General features: G+C 44.1%; 1 protein-coding gene across 4 annotated transcripts in view; it reads left to right on the forward strand.

Annotated features, from left to right (window-relative positions):
- Nucleotides 1-290: 290 nt before the first annotated feature.
- The window catches only part of CPZ (carboxypeptidase Z), a 65,767-nt gene continuing 45,435 nt past the window's right edge, over nt 291-20,622 (forward strand). The window contains exon 1 of one of the 4 annotated variants that reach the window (XM_073342631.2): nt 291-539. In XM_073342631.2, coding sequence (XP_073198732.1) covers nt 314-539 — 226 coding nt within the window. In that variant the 5' untranslated portion in view covers nt 291-313. Of the gene's footprint in view, nt 540-13,232; nt 13,297-20,622 lie in introns of those variants that run through there. The other 3 variants (XM_073342632.2, XM_073342630.2, XM_078852588.1) reach the window with 3 other exon arrangements.

Here is a 20,622-nt window from a genome sequence, read left to right on the forward strand (position 1 = left end):
AACTGGTGCCTTCCCAGGCAGCTACAGTCAGTCAGTTTCAGCAAGTTCTAATGTCACACACACTTGAAGGAAGTTCTCAGTTCCCTGGGGGTCTCGGCTGTACAAAGAGCAAACACGCGGGAGGGGCCAGGGACTCCAGGAGCAGGCGGCTGGGTTCTTGTGGGGACCCCCCTGAAGCTTTTAACAAAACCCAACGCCAGCCTACCAGGGGAGAGGGGCTTCTCCCGCCTTCGGTCTTAAAACCCTTGGCTTTCAAAACACTAAGGCCAACTGTAATATGATTCCTGGACCGTATATCCTGTAAGAGGTGGGCATGCACTTGCATTGCACTAATTTCCATTGCAGCTTGGCGAGAGAGGGAGAGCGCGCGGCGCGGAGGCTCAAAGTGGAGAAACTCCTCCAGCAGCCAGTGCCACATCACTATTCTGACCGCACACCGAGGCGCTCCAGCATGCTTCTGAGGCTCCTGCTGTTTCTTGGTGCCCTGGTGAGGGTCACTGAGCCTGCCCCACGCTGTGAACCAGGCCAGGAAACCTTAGGTAAGGCTAAAAACTAACAAGCGCCCCTTCATTCCTTTCCCCCAGCTCTGCCTCTGGAGGAAAACAGAAAGGGAGCAAACTTCAGGCTGAGGGAGGGAGAAATGAACAATGTTCTCGGCCCCCCTCCAGATGGGGGGATCGGATTGCTCTTCGGAAGGACACACAGACTTGCAATGCTAGTAACGTGTTTATGGTCTAAGCATGAATGAGAAGGAAGCCAACTGTGTTGCTTTGTGGTAGAGGAACAAATCTCTGATGGGGGTGGATGTAAAATGTTTCCCCATCAGCATTTTGTAGAGATGTGTGGCTGTGTCTCTTTGTTGAAGTACTTACAAAATTACAGTCTATGGGACTAGGCTGACCAGATAGCAAATGTGAAAAATTGGGATCCCTTTTTTTTTCAGGAGGGGGGTACAGTTGCTTATATAAGATAAAGCTCCCAATATTGGGATAGTCCTGATAATATCAGGACGTCTGGCCACCCTATATAGGATCCTCTAACTCCTGCTTTGGGGAACACAGAAGATTCTCCCTCTTTCTGGCCTTTCTTTCTCAGAAAGTGAGCCTCAGATTGCTGAAGATGAACTTTCGACCTGGTGTGTGTTTTTGTGCTTATGAAAATCTTCTTCTCACATTTACTTTTTGGTTACTTATTAAGTCCAAAGGAACTTTTATTTAGTCCAAATGAATTTCATTAGGAGCTTAGTGTGCTGGATAGCTGTAGATTTTAGCATGTTATAACCCATACAAAGTTTGGATAGATTGATTTGATAGACACTTTTACACACACTGGAATAAAGGCTAGATTTATATAGGAGCACTTGGTTAAAATGAATTGAAATCTTTTATTTCAGTAACTAAAGTTACACTTAAAACTAACCATTGCTGAAAAACTTTAGTAGCCTTTAAAAAAATGTATACAACATTTTTTGTTTTGTTTTTTTAAATTAGCTTAATTCTGATTTTATGTACATGGGCATAAATACAAGGTAATTCTAGTGGAACCAAGAGTTACACCAAAGAAAAGCCAAAGGTAAGGGAGAGGAAATTATGTCCAGTAGATTCCAATTTAAAATGGTTTATAAAAGACATTATATTTTGTTTTATAACTGGGAATTTGTCAGGGGAGGAAGGAAGTTAACCTGAAATTGACCTAAATGTTACCCACAGAAGTTCAGCTATAATTTCAGTTTTTAAATATAATCCATAGACTCTATTTTGAGGCTGAAATGGCAGACTACAATTCTTGGGCAATGGTGCATACAATCTGTCAGTGCAGCTTTCACAAACTTCAACGTGAGGTCTACCATAGACTGAAGGGGTTTATTTTTGTATCATGTTGCTCAAAGATAAGTACCACAGAATATTCAGAGCTAGTTATGGGAAGAGACTATATAGGGTACAGTACACAGTTTCTTTAATTGGAGCATAATCAGATCCTACAAAGTCACTTGGAGTTTTGCCATTGACTTCACCATGGGCAAGCACAATACATAAAGATAAAATTCAACTGGCAGCACAGGCTTGCAAAATGCCTTCACTGCAACAGAATTGCCACCTTTCTGAGTAGAAAGGAAAGGTAGTTTTAGTCAGGCTCACAGATAGTGCACACCCTGCATGTGGAGATCTAGGCTATACACCAGCCCTGAGTAGGGCAATGCAGATGGGTGTTAGAAACAGAAAAGGAACTGGCCAGTGGGTCCAAAGTAAGATGGTTTCAGTTCCCCATGGAAGTGAGTGTGAGGGAGTTGCATCTGCCACTGGCAAAGGAGAGGAGCATTATCCTGGAATTCCAGAGATCTGGGTTCCATCCCTGGCTCTGCCCCTGGTCTTATGTGTGACTTTGAGCAAGTCACTTTGCCTCCCTGTGCCTCCATTTCCCCATCTGTAAATTGGGGATAATGATACAGATCTATATAAGAGTATTATTATTATAATCCGGACCAAGAACAAGACAGGGAGTTGAGAGGATGGGATTCCATTCTGGCACACAGCCTGTTTCCCAGAGGGTCATGGATAATGCCCTAATGCCAGTGAAATGGTATATTTCACTGGGAACTGGAATACATCACTTTGTCATTAGTGTCAGGAAAAATAAAAACGAAACAGAGGCAGTCTGCAATCACATGGCTGAAAATACTAAAAGTGGACGATTTCCTCTTAGATTGGGCCAGCTCTGCTATTGAGACACTGTAAGCAATAAAGCTTTAGGGAGCAAATTAATGAAGATAATAGGTTTACTAAGAATGGGGTACTCAAAAGTTCTCAGCATTGTCCTAACTCTGCTCCCAATGAAGTAAATGGGAGCTTTAACAGCTCCTTCCATGGGAACAGAGTTAGGGCAATGCTGAACACTTCTGAAAATCCCATCCTAAATGTTTATTTATGAGTGCAGGTGAGCTGTGAGGGGCATACATTTTGCAATTTGCCTATAGCAAATCACTTTGCTCATCCAAATACCTAGGGCTAGTGCTGAGAATATATACAATATTTAGGTGGATAGGAAGGAGTCTTTGTGTATGTCTATTTGAAGAAAGGTTTCAGAGTAACAGCCGTGTTAGTCTATATTCGCAAAAAGAAAGGGAGTACTTGTGGCACCTTAGAGACTAACCAATTTATCTGAGCATAAGCTTTCGTGAGCTACAGCTCACTTCATCGGACAGAGCTGTAGCTCACGGAAGCTTATGCTCAGATAAATTGGTTAGTCTCTAAGGTGCCACAAGTCCTCCTTTTCTATTTGAAGAAAATGTAACTGCTATCTTCGCAGCTGTCTCTAGTGCCACCTAGTGGTTAAAGGGCAGAATTGTGTTAGATATTGTTACCACAATTTGTGATATAAAATACCTAAAGTTGTTAGGCCCCTAAGCAGGAGATTTCCAAAGGTATAAAGGACATTTAGGCATCCAGATCCCACTAACTTTCAATGAAAACCTCCCCCACAAATCCATATTCAGGTATCTCCCTATTAACAATATGCCAGACACATCCTACAGATAACCTTGTCCAGCTGGGCTAAGCATAGCGTGATTGCCTGTGCCCGTCACACTCCAGAAAGCTTATAGTTAAATAATAAACTTGGACAGCCATGGCCAATTTGACTTTGCCCCTGAGATCAAAAACACTCTCACCCACACCCGATGACCCTTTGCAGGCCAGAGAAGGCCAGTAAAACCAAATGTTTTTGGAATAATATTTTATCTCTATAAAAATGTTTTCAAAACATGTATTTCTCTATGGACCTAATCAAAAGCCCATGAAAATCATTGCCTTCCATAGTCTTTGGAAAAGGCCCTATCTCTGTGTGTGACTGAATGTACTATAGTACACGTGAATATTGATTTATCTGCCTTAGATATTTCTAAAACTACTTTTCCCTTGATGTCTATATCTACACACATACACACACTCAGATGAAATCATGCCAAAACAAACGCTAATGCAAAACTAACACTAAAGTTATGAACTTAGACATACCTAAGTTAATGGGCCAAATTCTGGTCTTGGTTACACATGTTCAAATTTGGAGGTTTTTCATTGATTCATTTGAGTTATGCTGGATTTATACCACTATAACTAGGAGGAGAATTTGGCCCAATAGTTCCCCATCAGTATTAACCCAGCCACAGTAGACATCCCATATAATGTATGGTATAGATTCAATAATATAAATAGTAATATATTCTGGTTTATATTTCACAAGAAAGTAGGACTAGAAACTACAAACTATATGGGGAAGTTCCCTTATGGTGAAATCTTAATTTCTGAACAGATCCTTTTCTGATGAAATTTTTCAAGCATGACTTCAGCCCGGTGACAACGTTTTCCTCTGAATGTTTATACAACGTTGGGTCATGCATTTTTGAATTATGCATTGTGACCCGGTACAAGGGCACTTGTTAGCCCAGATCCTATAGGTTTTGGGCAGCAGCCAGTTAACCCTGACCTATTAGAGGAAACATATGAAATATAAAGGGCTGCCTTGGAGACAGCAAGCGGGGAAAATAGCTGGGTGTGAGCTGCACCCGTGCCCACAGGTTTTTAGAGCTGGAGGGACTGCTGAACGTTGAGTGTGGCTGTTGTCTTGGTTTGCTACTATTGTGTTGATTTGAACTTTTTATGAGTTCCCATAAATGGGTCGCTGAGGAGAAGGGACCGGGACTGATTGACTGGCCATCTGACTGTTTATTTGGGCTGGGAAAACATGACACCAGATCACATATGGTAGAGAATGTGGGCAGCTGATCTGGCTTGAAACTGAACACCAGTGCTGCCAAAATGGAAAAGGAATCCCATCTCCAATGGCATGTGAAGCAGAAGCAGCAACTCCAGTTCCAGCGATTTATGGACCAACTGCAGCAGATCATTCTCTGTCTTGTGAACCAGGGATCCCTTGGAGTCCAAGGAGTAGAGGTAGATGCATAGTCCGTAGAGACGTGAGAGGGGAAGGGGCCCTGACCAAGATGGGGCCGGAAGATGATCGGGAACGGTACTTGGAGATATTTTAGTGGCTGGCCCTGGCACACCAGTGGCCCCAGGGGCAATTGTCCCTCCAGTTGGCCCCCTATCTGACAGGAGGCTCAGGGCCTAAGACTGCACTATGGTCAGGGATTATAGAGCCCTTAGGCTGCTATTTTGGACCAGCTGGGTCTCATTGTGGAGAGGTACTACCCACGGTTCCAGGCTGAAGCCTTCACCCTGGGCTCTCACCCCTGGGCTGCTGCACAATGCCTCCTAGACTTTGGCTGCTGGTGGCTCAGGCCAGAATCTGAGTTCCCCAGGGAAATCATCGAGCTGGTGGCACTCAAGTAGTTCTGTCATGTTGTGCTTACTAGGACCCCAGGAGTGGATTTACTGGCATGGGGCAGCCAAACTGGAGACCGCAGTGCGTTTGGTTGAGAACTCTTTGGAGGCTGAACTAGACTGTGGGTCACCTGTCTGACCTGAATCAGGAGAAGTGGGTCCATTGGCTTCCCCCTGCAAGGTGTTGGTGTCATGAAAGAGGAGACAATGCAGGGATTTGAGAGGGTCATGGGAAGGCTGTTCTGTGGGTTGGGACAGCCACCCCCCCCCACTGGAGACTACTCCTCCTTTGGGGGCAATGGTCCCCAAAGGGTAAATTGGGTGGGGATTAAAGGGGCCGGTGAGAGAAGGGGAGCAGACAGGAGCTGCAGAATCTGCTTCCTTGCTGATGACCAATACTGACCAGAGGGGTACTGGTACAACCTGAGGGACAGGAAGGAGCTCAAATCTGCTTCAGCTGTGGGCAGGATGGCCATGGCTACAGCTTCTGCACCCTTATGGAATGTGACTATGTCATAGCCTGCTCCTCCAAGACCTCAGCACTCCTCAGGGAGCTCAGTGCTCTAGTTATCCCCATTACAGTCAATGGGATTGGTTGACTCCAGCTCTGGCCAGACATTTTTCCATGAGCAGCTATTGGGACCCAATTTCCCAAGGATTGGATGGGGGGGTATTGCTGATAGGTTGTATTTATGGGTATTTCCAACCGTATCCCACTATCCAACTTAAGCTGCCCATAAACAGGAGAGCTGCAAAGTTGGTGGTGGCTGAGTCAAAAGAATTGCCATATCCAGTGGTGCTGGGTCAGGTCTGGGGACCGGTAATGGGCCTGCTACAGGACCCTGCCTGGATCCCAGCCCATAGGAGGAGGCTGATATACTGCTTAGGAAGAGCTTCCTCTTTGCTGATCCTGACTTTGCTGACTTTGCTGATCCTGACTACCCCAATGCAGAAAACACATAAGGAGCGCCATCTTGCCCAGAAGCAAACTGTACTACCACATAAGATCTGTGGAGGTGGGCCCATAAATCCACTGCCACCCACTGTGGGTCAAATGCCCTGTAGGTAACCCTGCAGAGGTCAGACTTCCAGATACAACAGGCTAGGGCAACTCAGGGTCCCAGGGGCCCTACAGATCCTGATCCAGAGCCAGTGCAACAAATATAGAAGAGCACAGTGACACAGAGTAATTTGGACACCCTGATAGATCCACACAAGGGTTATTACCTTTGGTGATCCTGTTGATGGAAAATTAGTCTCTCACCAACTCCAGTGACTTTGTTCAAGAACACCAAAATGATGGAGTGTTTAGCCGTTTGTATGGGCATCTGGCCAGGGTGAACAGGACCCTGGTGCATGAGGTATAGGATACACAGTACCCACACTTTGAACTTGAGGGAGATGTTCTGATTCAGGTGGTCAAAGAGTCCAAACTGGGATATGCCAGTCACAACTGCTGGTTCCCAGCTCCTCAGGCTGGCCCACAAAATACCTTGGTCTGGTCACTTAGGCGTGAAAAACCAAACCAAACCAGAAATGGGTATGGGCTCATTTCTTTTGGCTAGAGATATGTCAAGAGGTTAAGGACTCTTGATTCTATGATTCCATGACTACTGCACCTCTTGTCCTGAATGCCAGCTGGTGAGTCCCCAATCTATTCAAAGGGCCCCCTTGGTTCCTCCTTCCCTGGTAGATATATCATTTGACTGCACTGGGGTAGATTTAATCCGGCCCCTTGAGCCTATGGCCAGGGCGTGCTGCTATATATTATTTATTTATCTTGGACAACACCAGCTGGTACCCTAAAGCCATTCCCCTGCAGTCAGTGTCAGCCCAAATGGTTGCAGATGAGTTGCTAAAGGCGTTCTCTCAGGTAGGCATCCCCAGGGTGATGCTGACTGATTAAGGCACCACCTTCATGTTAAGGCTACTGCATGAAGTTTGCTCCCTACTTAACAAAGTCCATAAGAACCTCAGTCTGCCGGCTCCAAACAGGAGGGTTGGTGGAGTGTTGTAACCGGCCCCTAAAGGGAATACTGTGCAAATTCATCACAGCCGAATCCCACAATGGGGACAGAGTACTGCCACAGCTCATGTTTGCTGTCAGGGGGGTGTCCCAGTCTTCTACGGGGTTCTTTCCTTTCAAGTGGCTATATGGAAGGCCGCCCCATGGAGTTCTGTTCCTTGTGTAGGGAGCCTGGCAAGATCAAGGGGACTAAGGCTGAGAATGCCGTCCAATATGTCCTGAATCTTCTGAGACTGTAGTTAACGAGGGCCTTTGCGAAGCAGAAATGTACAGGCTGTGACGCCCACACAGGAGCAGTATTACAAGAGCATTGCGAGGCAGAGGGTTTATCAGCCTTGGGACCCAGCCCTGGTATTGCTACCTAGCGCCAAGAGCAAATTGCTGGCTAAATGGCAGGGCCCCTTTGAGATAGTGCTGGGTGGGGAAAGATTATGAGATTTGGCTAGCTGGAAAGAGACAGGGCATCCAGATGGACCATGTGAACTTACTGAAGCCCTGGAATGTCTGAAAGGCCATGTTTATCCACCCAGTCCACAGGAACTAGACTAAGGCCCTCAAATACCAGAGGTGGGGTCTGTCCTGCTGTAACTCTGGGAGACAACCTCACCATCCAGAGATCAAGCCCGCAAGCTAATCCAGAGCCTTTACGACATCATCACCATCAAGCCTGGGAGGACGCACCTCACTGAGCACCACACACAAATTATCCCAGATGTTAAGTACAGAAAGGAAAATTCCGGATGTAGGGTTAGTCAAGGAGTCACCAAGTGAATGGGGTGGCCCCATTGATTTAGTGGCCCCATTGATTGATTTAGTAGCCAAACCTGACAAGTGTGTTCCCTTTTGTATTAATCTTAGAGAGGTTAATGTCGTGTAGAGGTTCAGAACATATCCCATGCCCAGAATATATGAGATGCTGGAAAGGCTGGGTAGGGCCTGCTTAATAACCATACTAGATCTTATAAAAGGCTACTGGCACCAGAGTCTAAAGATGAGACAGCCTTTGCCACCCTTTTTAGCCTCTCTCAGTTTTGAACTCTCTCATTTAGACGCTGTGGGGGCTCCCGTCACTTTCCAGTGGTTAATGGATAGGGTACTGCAGCCCCACCGGCGGTGCTCAGAGGCCTATCTCAATTACATTGTTGTCTATTGTAGCATTAGGGAACATCACCTCAAGTGGATCGCCACTGTCCTGCAGTCTCAAAGGGAGGCAGGCCTAACACTAGCTCTGCAAAGTGAAAGGTGGGTTGTGCCGAAACAAAATACTTAGCATGCGCCCTGGGGAATGGACGAATCTGACCCTTAGCCAGCAAGGGAACAGCCCTGTTAGAGTGCCCAATTCCCAACCACCAAAAGGCAGGTCAACTCGTTTTGGGGGTTAACAAGATACTATATGTGGTCTGTCCCTGGGTTTCCCACTCCTCACCGCCCCCATGGACCTCCTGAAGGATAAGTTGGCTTCAGGCTACATAGGTGCATTTGGCACACTCAGGCACATCTTCTGCAGCAAACTGGTGCTGCTGAGCCTGGATTTTACCAAAGAATTCATACTACAAACACATGCCTCCTTAAGGTGGTTCCATGCAGGTGGTGGAAGATGGAGAACACCCCATCGTATATCTCAGTAGAAAGCTTCTCCCTCAGGAGAAGAAGTATTCAGGGTTAGAAAAAGCTTTGCTGTTAAGTGGCCGATGGAGTTGTTGTGATACTGCCTCCGGGAGTGTCCTTCATCCTGATCATGGACCATGTGCCCCTCAAATGGTTACAGGCTATGAACGATTACAATGCCAGACTTACACATTGGCATCTGGCCCTGCAGCCATTTTCTTCTCTGGTGAACCTTAGGCCTGGGACAGCCCAGGGACCACAGGTATTTTTCTGCACGAAGGACGGTCTGCTCTCTGCCACACTCTTGGGGTATGTGTGTGTGTGTGTGTGTGTGAGAGAGAGAGTAACAGGGTACAAGGGCATTTCTTAGCCCAGACCCTAAGGGGTTAAGGCAGCAGTCAATTAACCCTGACCTATTAGAGGAAGCGGGGAAAACATAAAGGGCTGCCTGGAAGGTGGCAAGGGGGAAAAACAGCTGGGTGTGAGCTGAAGCCCTGCCCACAGGTATGGAGAACTCGGTGGGGACAGGGCAGTTGAAGGTAGCTGCTGCCTTTGCTACTACTGTTTTTGTTTTGTTTTGGGTTTTCTATAAGTTCCTACAAAAGGGTCCCTGAGGAGAAGGGACCATGAGTGACTTGACTACTTATCTGGGCTGGGAAGAGAGGGCACCAGTTTACAAGCAGGTATAGAAGAAATACACCTTTACCATAAGTTTCAAGTGGCGTATTAGCAATGGGCTTACTGGCTCAAGCATACTCAATTTTTATCTGGATCAAGAGTTTAGAAACCATCTTTCCCTTCACAGAATTCTAGATAATTGGAATTTGAGGATTTATAATAATTTTGCCCATCATAGAGATTGGGATCTTATTCTTAGAGCATTTGTAGACTGGCGTAGCTCCACTGATTTAAATGAGAGTACTTCTCATTTACATGAGTGTGAGAGGGAGAATCAGGCCTGGGGAAGAAATGCATAATTCAGAACCAGATCCAGATTTGGATTTTCTCTAATCATCACCACCAGAGTTTCAGGCTATTTGGATCCAGGGCCTCAGCTGAGATCCTAGCTATTAAAATATAAATAGATTATCAGATTTGACTGATATTTCTTGCAGATTTCTGTGGTCCCCACAATACCTGGTGTGCTACATTACTGTCTTTCTGATTTCCCTAAACTAGTGAAAAGGGGAAATATTTTAATATAGCTAGACCATGTTTATTTCTATTATTTTTTTGTGTTACAGTAACATCTGGAAGACCCAACCAACACCAGAGTCCCATTGTGCCAGTCACTGAACAGACAGCCCCTGCCCTGAAAAGCTTAGTTTTTCAGAGCAGGGGCTGTCTGTACAGTGCCTGTGCCTGAAGGCTCAGAGAAAGGAACACAAGTTGAAGAGTGGGAAATAAGGCACAAAGAGGTTAAATGACTTGCCCAAGGTCACACAGGAAGACAGTGGCAGAGCCAAGGACTCAGTTCACACCACTTGAGTCCTAGTCTGACGCCTGAGCCACAGGACTGTCCCTCCTCTTCAGTAACACCATGTTACTTAGATCCCTATCTAAATTGTTGGGGTTTTGAATGCTCCCTGGCCGCATCTCACCTGTTATTTTAATCTGTTTCACCTGCAGCTGAGCTGATTTAACTTTCCCTTATGAAAGAAGCATTAAAAGAAAGGACCTGCAGGCCTCTAAGTTAGCATTGTTCATGGAAAATGCATGGTAAAAAGCAGCCCGGCCACATGCGTCATTGTCAAAAGCTCCAGCCAATCTGGCAGTCCCTGTTTTTTAACTGGTAGTTGCCCAAGCACAGATTTCAAAAGCACCTTACCTGAGGCCAAAATGCATTTATTTCGCAGTTGTTTCCTGTTTAAATATTCAGCTGGAAGAACTCCTTGTAGAGTGACTTTAAGAACCAGTCAGACATGGAGGATAGCACCCAAGGACCTGTTTCTGAAGGCATTCAGACTGCAGAGGAGCGAGACAAATGCCTCTGGTGGTTTGGGGGAAAGAGTAACTGCAACACTGTTAAGCAAAGGATGTGTGTGGGGAAAACCTCCAAATGTGTATGGCAGGGATTGGCAACGTTTGGCATGCAGCCCACCAGGGTAAGCCCCCTGGCGGGCCGGGCTGGTTTGTTTACCTGCTGCATGCACAGGTTCGGCCGATCGCGGCTCCCATGGGCCGTGGTTCACCGCTCCAGGCCAATGGGGGCTGCGGGAAGGGCGGCCAGCACATCCTTTGGCCCACACTGCTTCCTGCAGCCCCCATTGGCCTGGAGTGGTGAACCACGGCCAGTGGGAGCCGCGATCAGCCGAACCTGCAGACGCGGCAGGTAAACAAACTGGCCTGGCCCGCCAGGGGGCTTACCCTGGCGGACCGCATGCCAAAGGTTGCCGATCCCTGGTGTATGGTTTAGAGAGAGATAATTACTTCTTCTTCTCATACTGCTATGAATTATTTTTCAAAGCAAAGGGAGATTAGGCATTAATCTATATCTCAGGTTCTCAAACTTCTTCATACTGTGGACCAGGTCTTGAGAGGACATTATCTCATGGATTGCATGCCTGCCATTCATGATCTTGTCTACCCCTTCTTATTTGCAATCACATCACTTCCCTGTGACACCCGCTCCACTCTGTGCCTCTCTCATCCTATTTTCCAGGAAACATTTATCTGCTTCCTGGGGTTTTTCTCCTCCTTCATCCCTGCACATGCTGTCTTGCCATTTGGTTCCCTTCTGCCCTGACACACTGCTTGGCCACCTAGTCCTTTTCTCCCTGGACATACTGCCCAGCTGCCTCATTCCCTTGTCTCTTGGAAATTCCTCTCCCTTTGGCATTTGTCACCTCCATTGTCACTGGTAGTTCTGGTCCCTGAAAGTGGCTTCTTTCTCTTCAGTTCCCCATATTATTATCAGTGGCCATGTAGAGCAGCTAGGCAGGCTTCCACTTATTGTTTCCAGCTGCTGTTCTGTGCTTTCCTTTGCAAAGCAGAATTACCCAATGGTATTTGTTCTTTTGCATTTTATTGCTGAATAGCAGCTTTTGTCTAGATAATGTTTCAAGGGAAACATTAATTGTGAAAACTGAGTTGGTTAATCAGATAGTCTGGCAAAAAACCCCCAAAACAAAGTTAATATCCATGGAATTTGAAATGCTTTGTGTATATTCTGAAAAGCAGATGTTTCGTCTATAAACCCTTCTAGAAAAGGAATGAATATTTCCAACAAAAGAGCCCAGGCTTTTAAACTCATACTCACAAAGAAACAAAGTGAACCAAGAAGTGGATGCGTCAGTCATGATAACACAAATGATCTAATCTGGCTCATTCAGTAAACCATAAAGACACCGTTGCATTGTCACATTGAGGTACTTCTGTGGGTCTAGATTCATTAACAATTCTGGGACTGAACCTGCAACCCGACTTCACACAAGATCCCCATTGGCTTTACTACTGACTGCATTAAAATCCACTATAAAGTAAACCATGATACTGGAAATATCTATAGAGTCACATTGGCTGGGTGAGGGTTAATCCTAGCTGCCTGTGTCTTTCACCACTGAATCATCTGAGAGGGGGAGAAATGTAAGCTTGGCACTAGAATGGCTGCATTCTAGATTTTCAAGTTTGCCTTTACAAATTGAAAGCAGAAGAGTATATTATAGAAAGCACTCAGGCAGCTCCAACCAGCTCTTCAAAAGTGGGATTTTATCCATATTTTTAAATACAAGACGTACTCTCCCAAACTTTATTGCACCTCCTGCAGAGCAACCAGGGATAACAATAAACACAACACATACAGGGTCCACTGGATCTGGAAGACAATCGGTTCTTTGTACCCATCAGTTCTGTTTGAGGAAGGGTCTAAAATTGGGGAAACAATGACATGAAAGGGAGCAATGTCTCTGCAGCATTCGCCCTATGCAAGTCCCTGCTCAACACCCGTAAAGGACGGGATCACTAGGAGCAGGGCTCCGGGTTAACCACAGGAGCTGGCAGATATCAATGCTCTGTGCATCCGCTCCAATTTCATGGGCCTCTAAAATGGAGTGTGTGTGGAGGGGCTGATCTGGTATGGTCAGTGGCACGGCTTGTGCAGGAGCCTCCCTGAGACAGAACACAGCAGGCAGAGCACTGCAAAGTATGGCATCTCTGTGCAGAGCCCCAGGACCTGTGTTATTTCCCTACAGATCCTTGGGCTTTGTGGGGACCAGGGGCCACAGACCCTTCCCCTGGGAGGAGAATGCACAGCAGCAACTTCAGGGAGCTGCCCTCATGGAGTTTTGTACTGACCGTTTCACGGGCAGGGAGGGTTTGGCCCAGGTAAGTGCATCCCTGATTATTTTTAAGTATGGGCCCTGGACAATTATTTTTGTCCCATGCTGAATCATAACTTCTTGATTATGTGCAAGCATTGGAATTTGGGATCATGATAGTTTCCAAAGAACTATTTAATCAGAAATGCACATTTGGGATGGGCTTTGCAACATTTCTGTCCTCTGTTTTTATGTACATGAAATACTAATCTCTTTATCAGAAACACAGCAAACTAAGTAGCAAATCTCTAACGATCTCCTTTGTAGAGCTATCTATGGAGCCAATTGTATGATGACATAAGTAACTTAACTTGACTTGGGCATTGCATCCGTGTTACTGACAGCAGATTTCTGCTCATTATCTAAAAATTAGAATATCTTTTTGTGTCAACTTTATTTGTTTATTAATAGATCTATCTAATCAGCATTCTGCTTGGTAACATTAATGCTACTGTTGGTAATTTGAGTGGAGCATGGGAAAAAAAACTGGACCTGTTGTCTTGGATACCTGGATCCTGGATGACAGCAAATGGCTTGTACAGTTGTGCATTTTTCATGAGCTTGTCATTAAGAACCCCTGGTTTTATAGGAAGCAAAATCTCCAATTTACTTGGCTGAATGATGGAATGAACAAGGAAGATAATTGATTGCATTATAATCTTTTGTTGCATGAAATCATCCATCAGAAACTGCAGTACTTATTGGTCTGCCGCACTCACTAACGCCGACCACAAATTAGTCTTCACCAATTTCCGTTTCAGACAAAAGAGCATAGGTAAAGCAACTGTTGGGTTACCAAAATTCGAATGATCTAATCTAGAAATCAATAGCATTCATAACCACTATGGAGTTAAAATCCTGAACACGTTGGAGAGGCTATCAGAATATATTGATGCTGAATCCACCTGAACAGACTTTAGATCTCAGATAATTGATGCAGACATGACTCTTATTACTCCATCCCAAAAAGCCAGGAAGCACTGGATCTCTGTTAATATTTTAATCATCGTTGAACAGAATCACATATGAGAGGTGATACGATCATATGTCATAAGCTAAATGACTCTCATAATAAATCAATGTGCACTAACTGAAAAGTTTTTCTGGAAGCCAAAGCCATCTCACTCGAGGAAACTTCTGCCAGGAACAATGTAGCCTCCCTTCTATAAACACTTGTGCAACCTCACTCACAAGAAAAGTCATTCATTTGGTGTAGTCTACTCCAGTTTTTGTCAGCTAATCAATGAAAAAGTGGAGTTCATGGCAGGCTGAAGGGAACATTTCTGACAGCTGCTAAATGCACCTTAGTTTCTTTGGACCCTGACATTAAGGCTGCTGCCAAGTTGACCCATTTAGCACAAAACTATCCTGGTGAATTCACTATCGCTGAAATCACAGTGCTGTAAAGCTGCTGAAGTGAAATAAGGCAGCAGGAATCTGTGAAATTCCTGTGGCATTATTAAAAAGTGCAGGACCAACTATTCTTTTGTGGCTGCAGACACTGTTCATTATCAAAATAATATAATATTTTACCACTTTGCAAACGTAAAGGCAGCAAATGAGACTTTTATAACTATTCAGGCATTACTCTTCTATGCATCCCAGGGAAAGTTTTTTCTTCTCTGTTGTTGGTCTCAGCTGATGGTATCTTAAGGAGTTAAGAGAAGACCACAACAAGCTGGCTTCACTCCTGGCCATTCCATGACAAAGCAAATCTTCCCAGTGCACTAGCTTATCGAGAAGGCATGAGAATTCAAGGACCCATTCACATTGCATTTCTGGATATCAAGGCTGTGATTGACTCTGTATCGCTTTGGCTGAGCTTGAAATTTGTAGGCCTCCCTGGCAAGCTTTGTGGAATATTCTGTCTTCTAACTACTGCTAACTCCTCAAGCTGCATTCTTGTAAGTGGAAAAAGAACTGCCATCTTCTGAATTAGGTCAGGTGTTTGACAAGGAAATGCAGATTAGGCATTCCCCTTGATGAGGAACCTCACTGACACTGATTTTGCTGTCAATATAGTGCTAGTTGTTGAATCAATGGATGGGCTAGTTGCAGCAATTAAAGCCCTAGGAAGGTCAGTGACAAAAGTCATCCTCAAAATTAATTGTAATCAAACCAAAATTCTTCCTGATAGGTATTTTGAACACACTGAAGGCACTAGCCCCTTCGTGGGTGACCACCCAGTCAAGATTGTTGGTGATATCACCTACCTCCACTCTACTGTTAATAACATGGGTGGCACTGAGAAAAAACTTGAAGCCCACACTGCAGAGTGTCATCAGTAATGGGGTGCCTCATCAGAAATGTCTTTTGCAAACCGAACACCCTGATACGTACAGAGATGAAGCTGAGGATATATAATGTTTTGATGGTCAGTATTCTGACCGATGGGACTGAAAAAAGGCCTCTCACTGAAAAGAAGTTGGACACAGATGAAGCATCAAATGGTATGGATTCCAGTAGAAGGAAGAGATCCATTTTCTAACTAATGAAGTCCTGTTCTCTCAAATGGTGACCCAACGCTCTCTAAGGTGTTTTGGTCATTTGCTCAGAATGCCTTCCAACTTCCCTGTGAGAATCACCTTTAACTTTGACCCAATGAAAGCAGGATGGAAAAAGACTCCTGGAAGACTTAAAACACAATGGCAGAATGATGTCAACAGTTGGCATTCTATCCCATAATGTGCTCTATCTGGATCAGGACAGAAAATGATGGAGACACATAATGCAATTGCTGTCCTCCATACTGCCCAACCAACAGCATGAGAAGTAACTTAATCTAACCTTAACTACCTAATTAGCTAATTTTTCATGGGAATATGCCACAGAGTTTGTTGTAGGAGATCATATTTCTGAATCATCAAGTCTCTGAAACCTACCGAACAGTGGTCAACATTAGAGCTAGTTGGAAAAATTTCATCAAAACGGTTTTCCATCAGAAAATGCTTTTTTAACAAAACCTATTCTTTGTGAGAAATTGTATTGATTTGATGAAATTGTTATAAGAAAATGGGAAAAGCATTGTGAAAATGTTAAAATGTTCTCTCTCAATATTTTCAGAACAAAAAGGTTTAAGTTTACTTTATTTTATATTAAAAATTAAAAAGTTTGAAATTGAAATGAAACAGTTCAAATTTATCAAAACAAATTTTTGATTGACCTGAGGAAAAAAAATAGAATTTTGTTCCATGAAAAATTTCAAAATTTTGGCTTTTCATCCCGAGATGTGATGATTCCCCTCAACCCCCCAAATCTCAACATTGTTGATGGGCCAGAGAATTTGTTTTCTGACAAACTCTAGTCAGTATGTGAAGTTTCAGGTGAAGAAAAGAAGTCCAAGAACAATCCATAAGGCATCTAGCAAATATTCAGTGTTGTATATAATGGGGGAGGGAAGCCCTCCTGACTTCTGTAGATAATCAGTTTATGCTCTGAAGCATGAGACTAGTTTACCCCGCTCATAAAATATATATTTACATATATTACTGCTCCCAAAATTATCTGGCCCTTGTGTGAATCCAGCCACTGTATATGACTTGGTGAGTGTTTCCATCTCTTCCTTCAATTGCCATCATGGCAACTTTCCTTATGGACAGCTGAGCAGGGACTAGGTAGCTGCTAAATTTAGCAAGTCTGCTGCTTCTTGGATGGCCAGGAAGGAAGGAACCAGCAGTATTATAGCAGTTTCAGCTTGCTATGTTTTTCTCTTTGGGTTTCTCCTCTTGTCCCCAGTTGCTGCTAGAATACCTTTTACTGCAGGTGAATGGGAAGAATAGTGAGTTTCCACTGATACTAGTTTTAAGCCACATATCACACTGACTGATGGGTACAACGTTCCTGGTCAGCGATGGAATAGAGTTTGACAAAGTGTGCATGCCCAACTGTTTCATTTAATGATCAAGGTCTGTTAGAAAGAAAAACACAAGGGGAATATGACAGAGACACTCACATCTCCTGAGTGCCCCTTATGGGATCGGTGTGGTGCTGCAATTTTTCCCCCCCCCTGTAGGTTGCCAACCTCATTAGGTGGGTCTTTGGTGGCTCAGCCCTCCAGCCAAGTCATACAGTCAAAAAGGAATGAACCCCTTCCGGCATAGTAAAGAGTTCAACTAACTGTCAGCCCTCACCTGGGTCTTAAACCCAGTCTCTGGGCCTTTTAAATCCCATCCTTCACTTGGGCTTCTAAACAAGCCTTGTCTCTTTATCCATAGAATATTGAATATAGAATCTCTATGGATAGTAATTCCATGCTCGAATGATAAGAATATAGCAATAAGGATATATTACCGACCACCTGATCAGGATGGTGACAGTGACTGTGAAATGTTCAGGGAGATTAGAGAGGCTACTGAAATAAAAAACTCAATAATAATGGGGGATTTCAGCTATCCCTGTATTGACTGGGTACATATCAACTCAGGACGGGATGCAGAGATAAAGTTTCTTGACACCTTAAATGACTGCTTCTTGGAGCAGCTAGTCCTGGAACCCACAAGAAGAGAGGCAGTTTTTTATTTCATCTTAAATGGAACACAGGATCAGGGCCAAGAGGTGAATATAGCTAGACCATTTGGTAATAGTGACCATAATATAATTAAATTTAACATCCCTGTGGCATGGGAAAAACCACAGCAGCCCAACACTGTAGCATTTAATTTCAGAAAGGGGAACTACACAAAAATGAGGAGGTTAGTTAAACAGAAATTAAAGGTCATAGCACCAAAAGTAAAATCCTTGCAAGCTGTGTGGAAACTTTTTAAAGACACCATAATAGAGGCTCAACTTAAATGTATACCCCAATTTAAAAAAAAAAACATAGTAAGAGAACAAAAAAAGAGCCACTGAGGCTAAACAACAAAGGAAGAGAAGCAGTGAGAGGCAAAAAGGCATCCTTTTAAAAAGAGGGAGTTAAATCCTAGTGAGGAAAATAGAAAGGAGCATAAGCTCTGGCAAATGAAGTATAAAAAATTATTCAGAAGACCGAAAAAGAATTTGAAGAATAGCTAGCCAAAGACTCAAAAAGTAGTAGCAAAAAATGTTTAAATACATCAGAAGCAAGACGCCGGCTAAACAACCAGTGGGGCCACTGGATGATCGAGGTGCTAAAGGAGCACTCAAAGACTATAAGGCCACTGCGGAGAAACTAAATGAATTCTTTGCATCGGTCTTCAAGGTTGATGATAGGAGGGAGATTCCCAAACCTGAGTCATTCTTTTTAGGTGACAAATCTGAGGAACTGTCCAAGATTGAGGTATCGTTAGAGGAGGTTTTGGAACAAACTGATAAACTAAACAATAATAAGTCACCAGGACCAGATGGTATTCACCCAAGAGTTCTGAAGGAACTCAAATGTGAAATTGCAGGACTACTAACTGCCGTCTGTAACCTATCATTTAAATCAGCTTCTGTACCAAATGACTGGAGGATAGCTAATGTAATGCCAATTTTTAAAAAGGGCTCCAGAGGTGACCTGGGCAGTTACAGGCCAGTAAACTTGACTTCAATACCGGGAAAATGGTTGAAACTATAGTAAGGAACAAAATTGTCAGACACATAGAAGGATCTCTCAAAACTGGATGACTGGGCAACAAAATGGCAGATGAAATTCAATGCTGATAAATGCAAAGTAATGCACACTGGAAAACATAATCCCAACTATACATATAAAATGATGGGGTCTAAATTAGCTGTTACCACTCAAGAAAGAGATCTTGGAGTCATTGTGGCTAGTTCTCTGAAAACATCCACTTAATGTGCAGTGGCAGTCAAAAATGCTAACAGAATGCTGGGAATCATTAAGAAAGAGATAGATAATAAAATGGAAAATATCATATTGCCTCTATATAAATCCATGGTACGCCCACATCTTGAATACTATGTGCAGATGTAGTCGCCCCAGCTCAAAAAAGATATATTGGAATTGGAAAAGGTTCCGAAAAGGCCAACAAAAATGATTCAGGGTATGGAACGACTGCCATATGAGGAGAGATTAATAAGACTGGGACTTTTCATCTTGGAAAAGAGACGACTAAGGGGGATATGATAGAGGTCTATAAAATCACAAATGGTGTGGAGAAAGTAAATAAGGAAGTGTTATTTACTCCTCATAACACAAGAACTAGGGGTCACCAAATGAAATTAATAGGCAGCAGGTTTAAAACAAACAAAAGGAAGTATTTTTTCACACAACACACAGTCAACCTGTGGAACTCCTTGCCAGAGGATGTTGTGAAGGCCAAGACTATAATGGGTCAAAAAAGAACTCGATAAATTCATGGAGGATAAGTCCATCAATGGCTATTAGCCAGGGTGGGCAGGGATGGTGTTCCTAGCCTCTATTTGCCAGAAGCTGGGAATGGGCAACAAGGAATGGAACACTTGATGATTACCTCTTCTGTTCATTCCCTTCAGGGCACCTAGCATTGGTCACTGTTGGAAGACAGGATACTGAGCTAGATGGACCTTTGGTCTGACCCAGTATGGCCGTTCTTATGTTCTCTTTCATGGGGCATAGGCCATTTTCCCAGTGGCCAGTGGGGAAATCTAGGCCTGCCCACTACTCTGGATCCCAACAGAGGGACCCTATGAACAGCAGGCATGTATGTATTGCTTCCTTTGATTAGTTGCTACTGCATTCCCTGGGCCTCTTCCCACCTGGTCCCTTTATATCCGGTAATTACTACTCCCCCAATAATAGTAAATGTAGCCAGATGAGCTCCTGTGGTCAGAGTAGAGCACCTTTCCTCACCCTTTTGGTCCCAGTCAGGAACTGACCTGCTAAGGCCCTGCACCTTTTATCTGAGCTTGCGGAGTCTCATAGACAATGTTACAAATCTGACCATGCAGCTGCTAAATGACACTTGCTGGGAGAGCCGCATTGGCAGCATAAGGCCAGTGAGGTACCAAGTGACTGAGGTTTACAATGCCCTAATGTAACTGCCGCAGTTGAGTAAAGCCAAGGCTGGAATCTGAGACAAGGTGCAAAGCCTGGCAAACTATATAGCTGACTTTAAATTTCTGGTCTCAATTGTGGGTTGGCACGATATCTTGATATCTTGTTCCAAGTAAATGTTGTTGGCAAGACATTACAAAATCAGTCAATGGACATCGCGACTGCTACTACTTTGATGAGAAGCTGCCTTGATTTCATTGTGGCCTACAGAAATAACGGATTAAAAGATGTCATCACTGCTGCCAAAGAAATGGTGGCAAACTTAGGAGTTGAGCCTATCTGCAAGGGAATGCGTATTCATCGGAAGAACAGACAGTTTGGTTACAAGAGCAGAGATGGGTTGATGAAAAAATCCAAGAGGGAGTTTTTTTGCTTGCG

Source organism: Lepidochelys kempii, chromosome 4, assembly GCF_965140285.1.
Source record: "Lepidochelys kempii isolate rLepKem1 chromosome 4, rLepKem1.hap1, whole genome shotgun sequence".
NCBI lineage: Eukaryota > Metazoa > Chordata > Testudines > Cheloniidae > Lepidochelys > Lepidochelys kempii.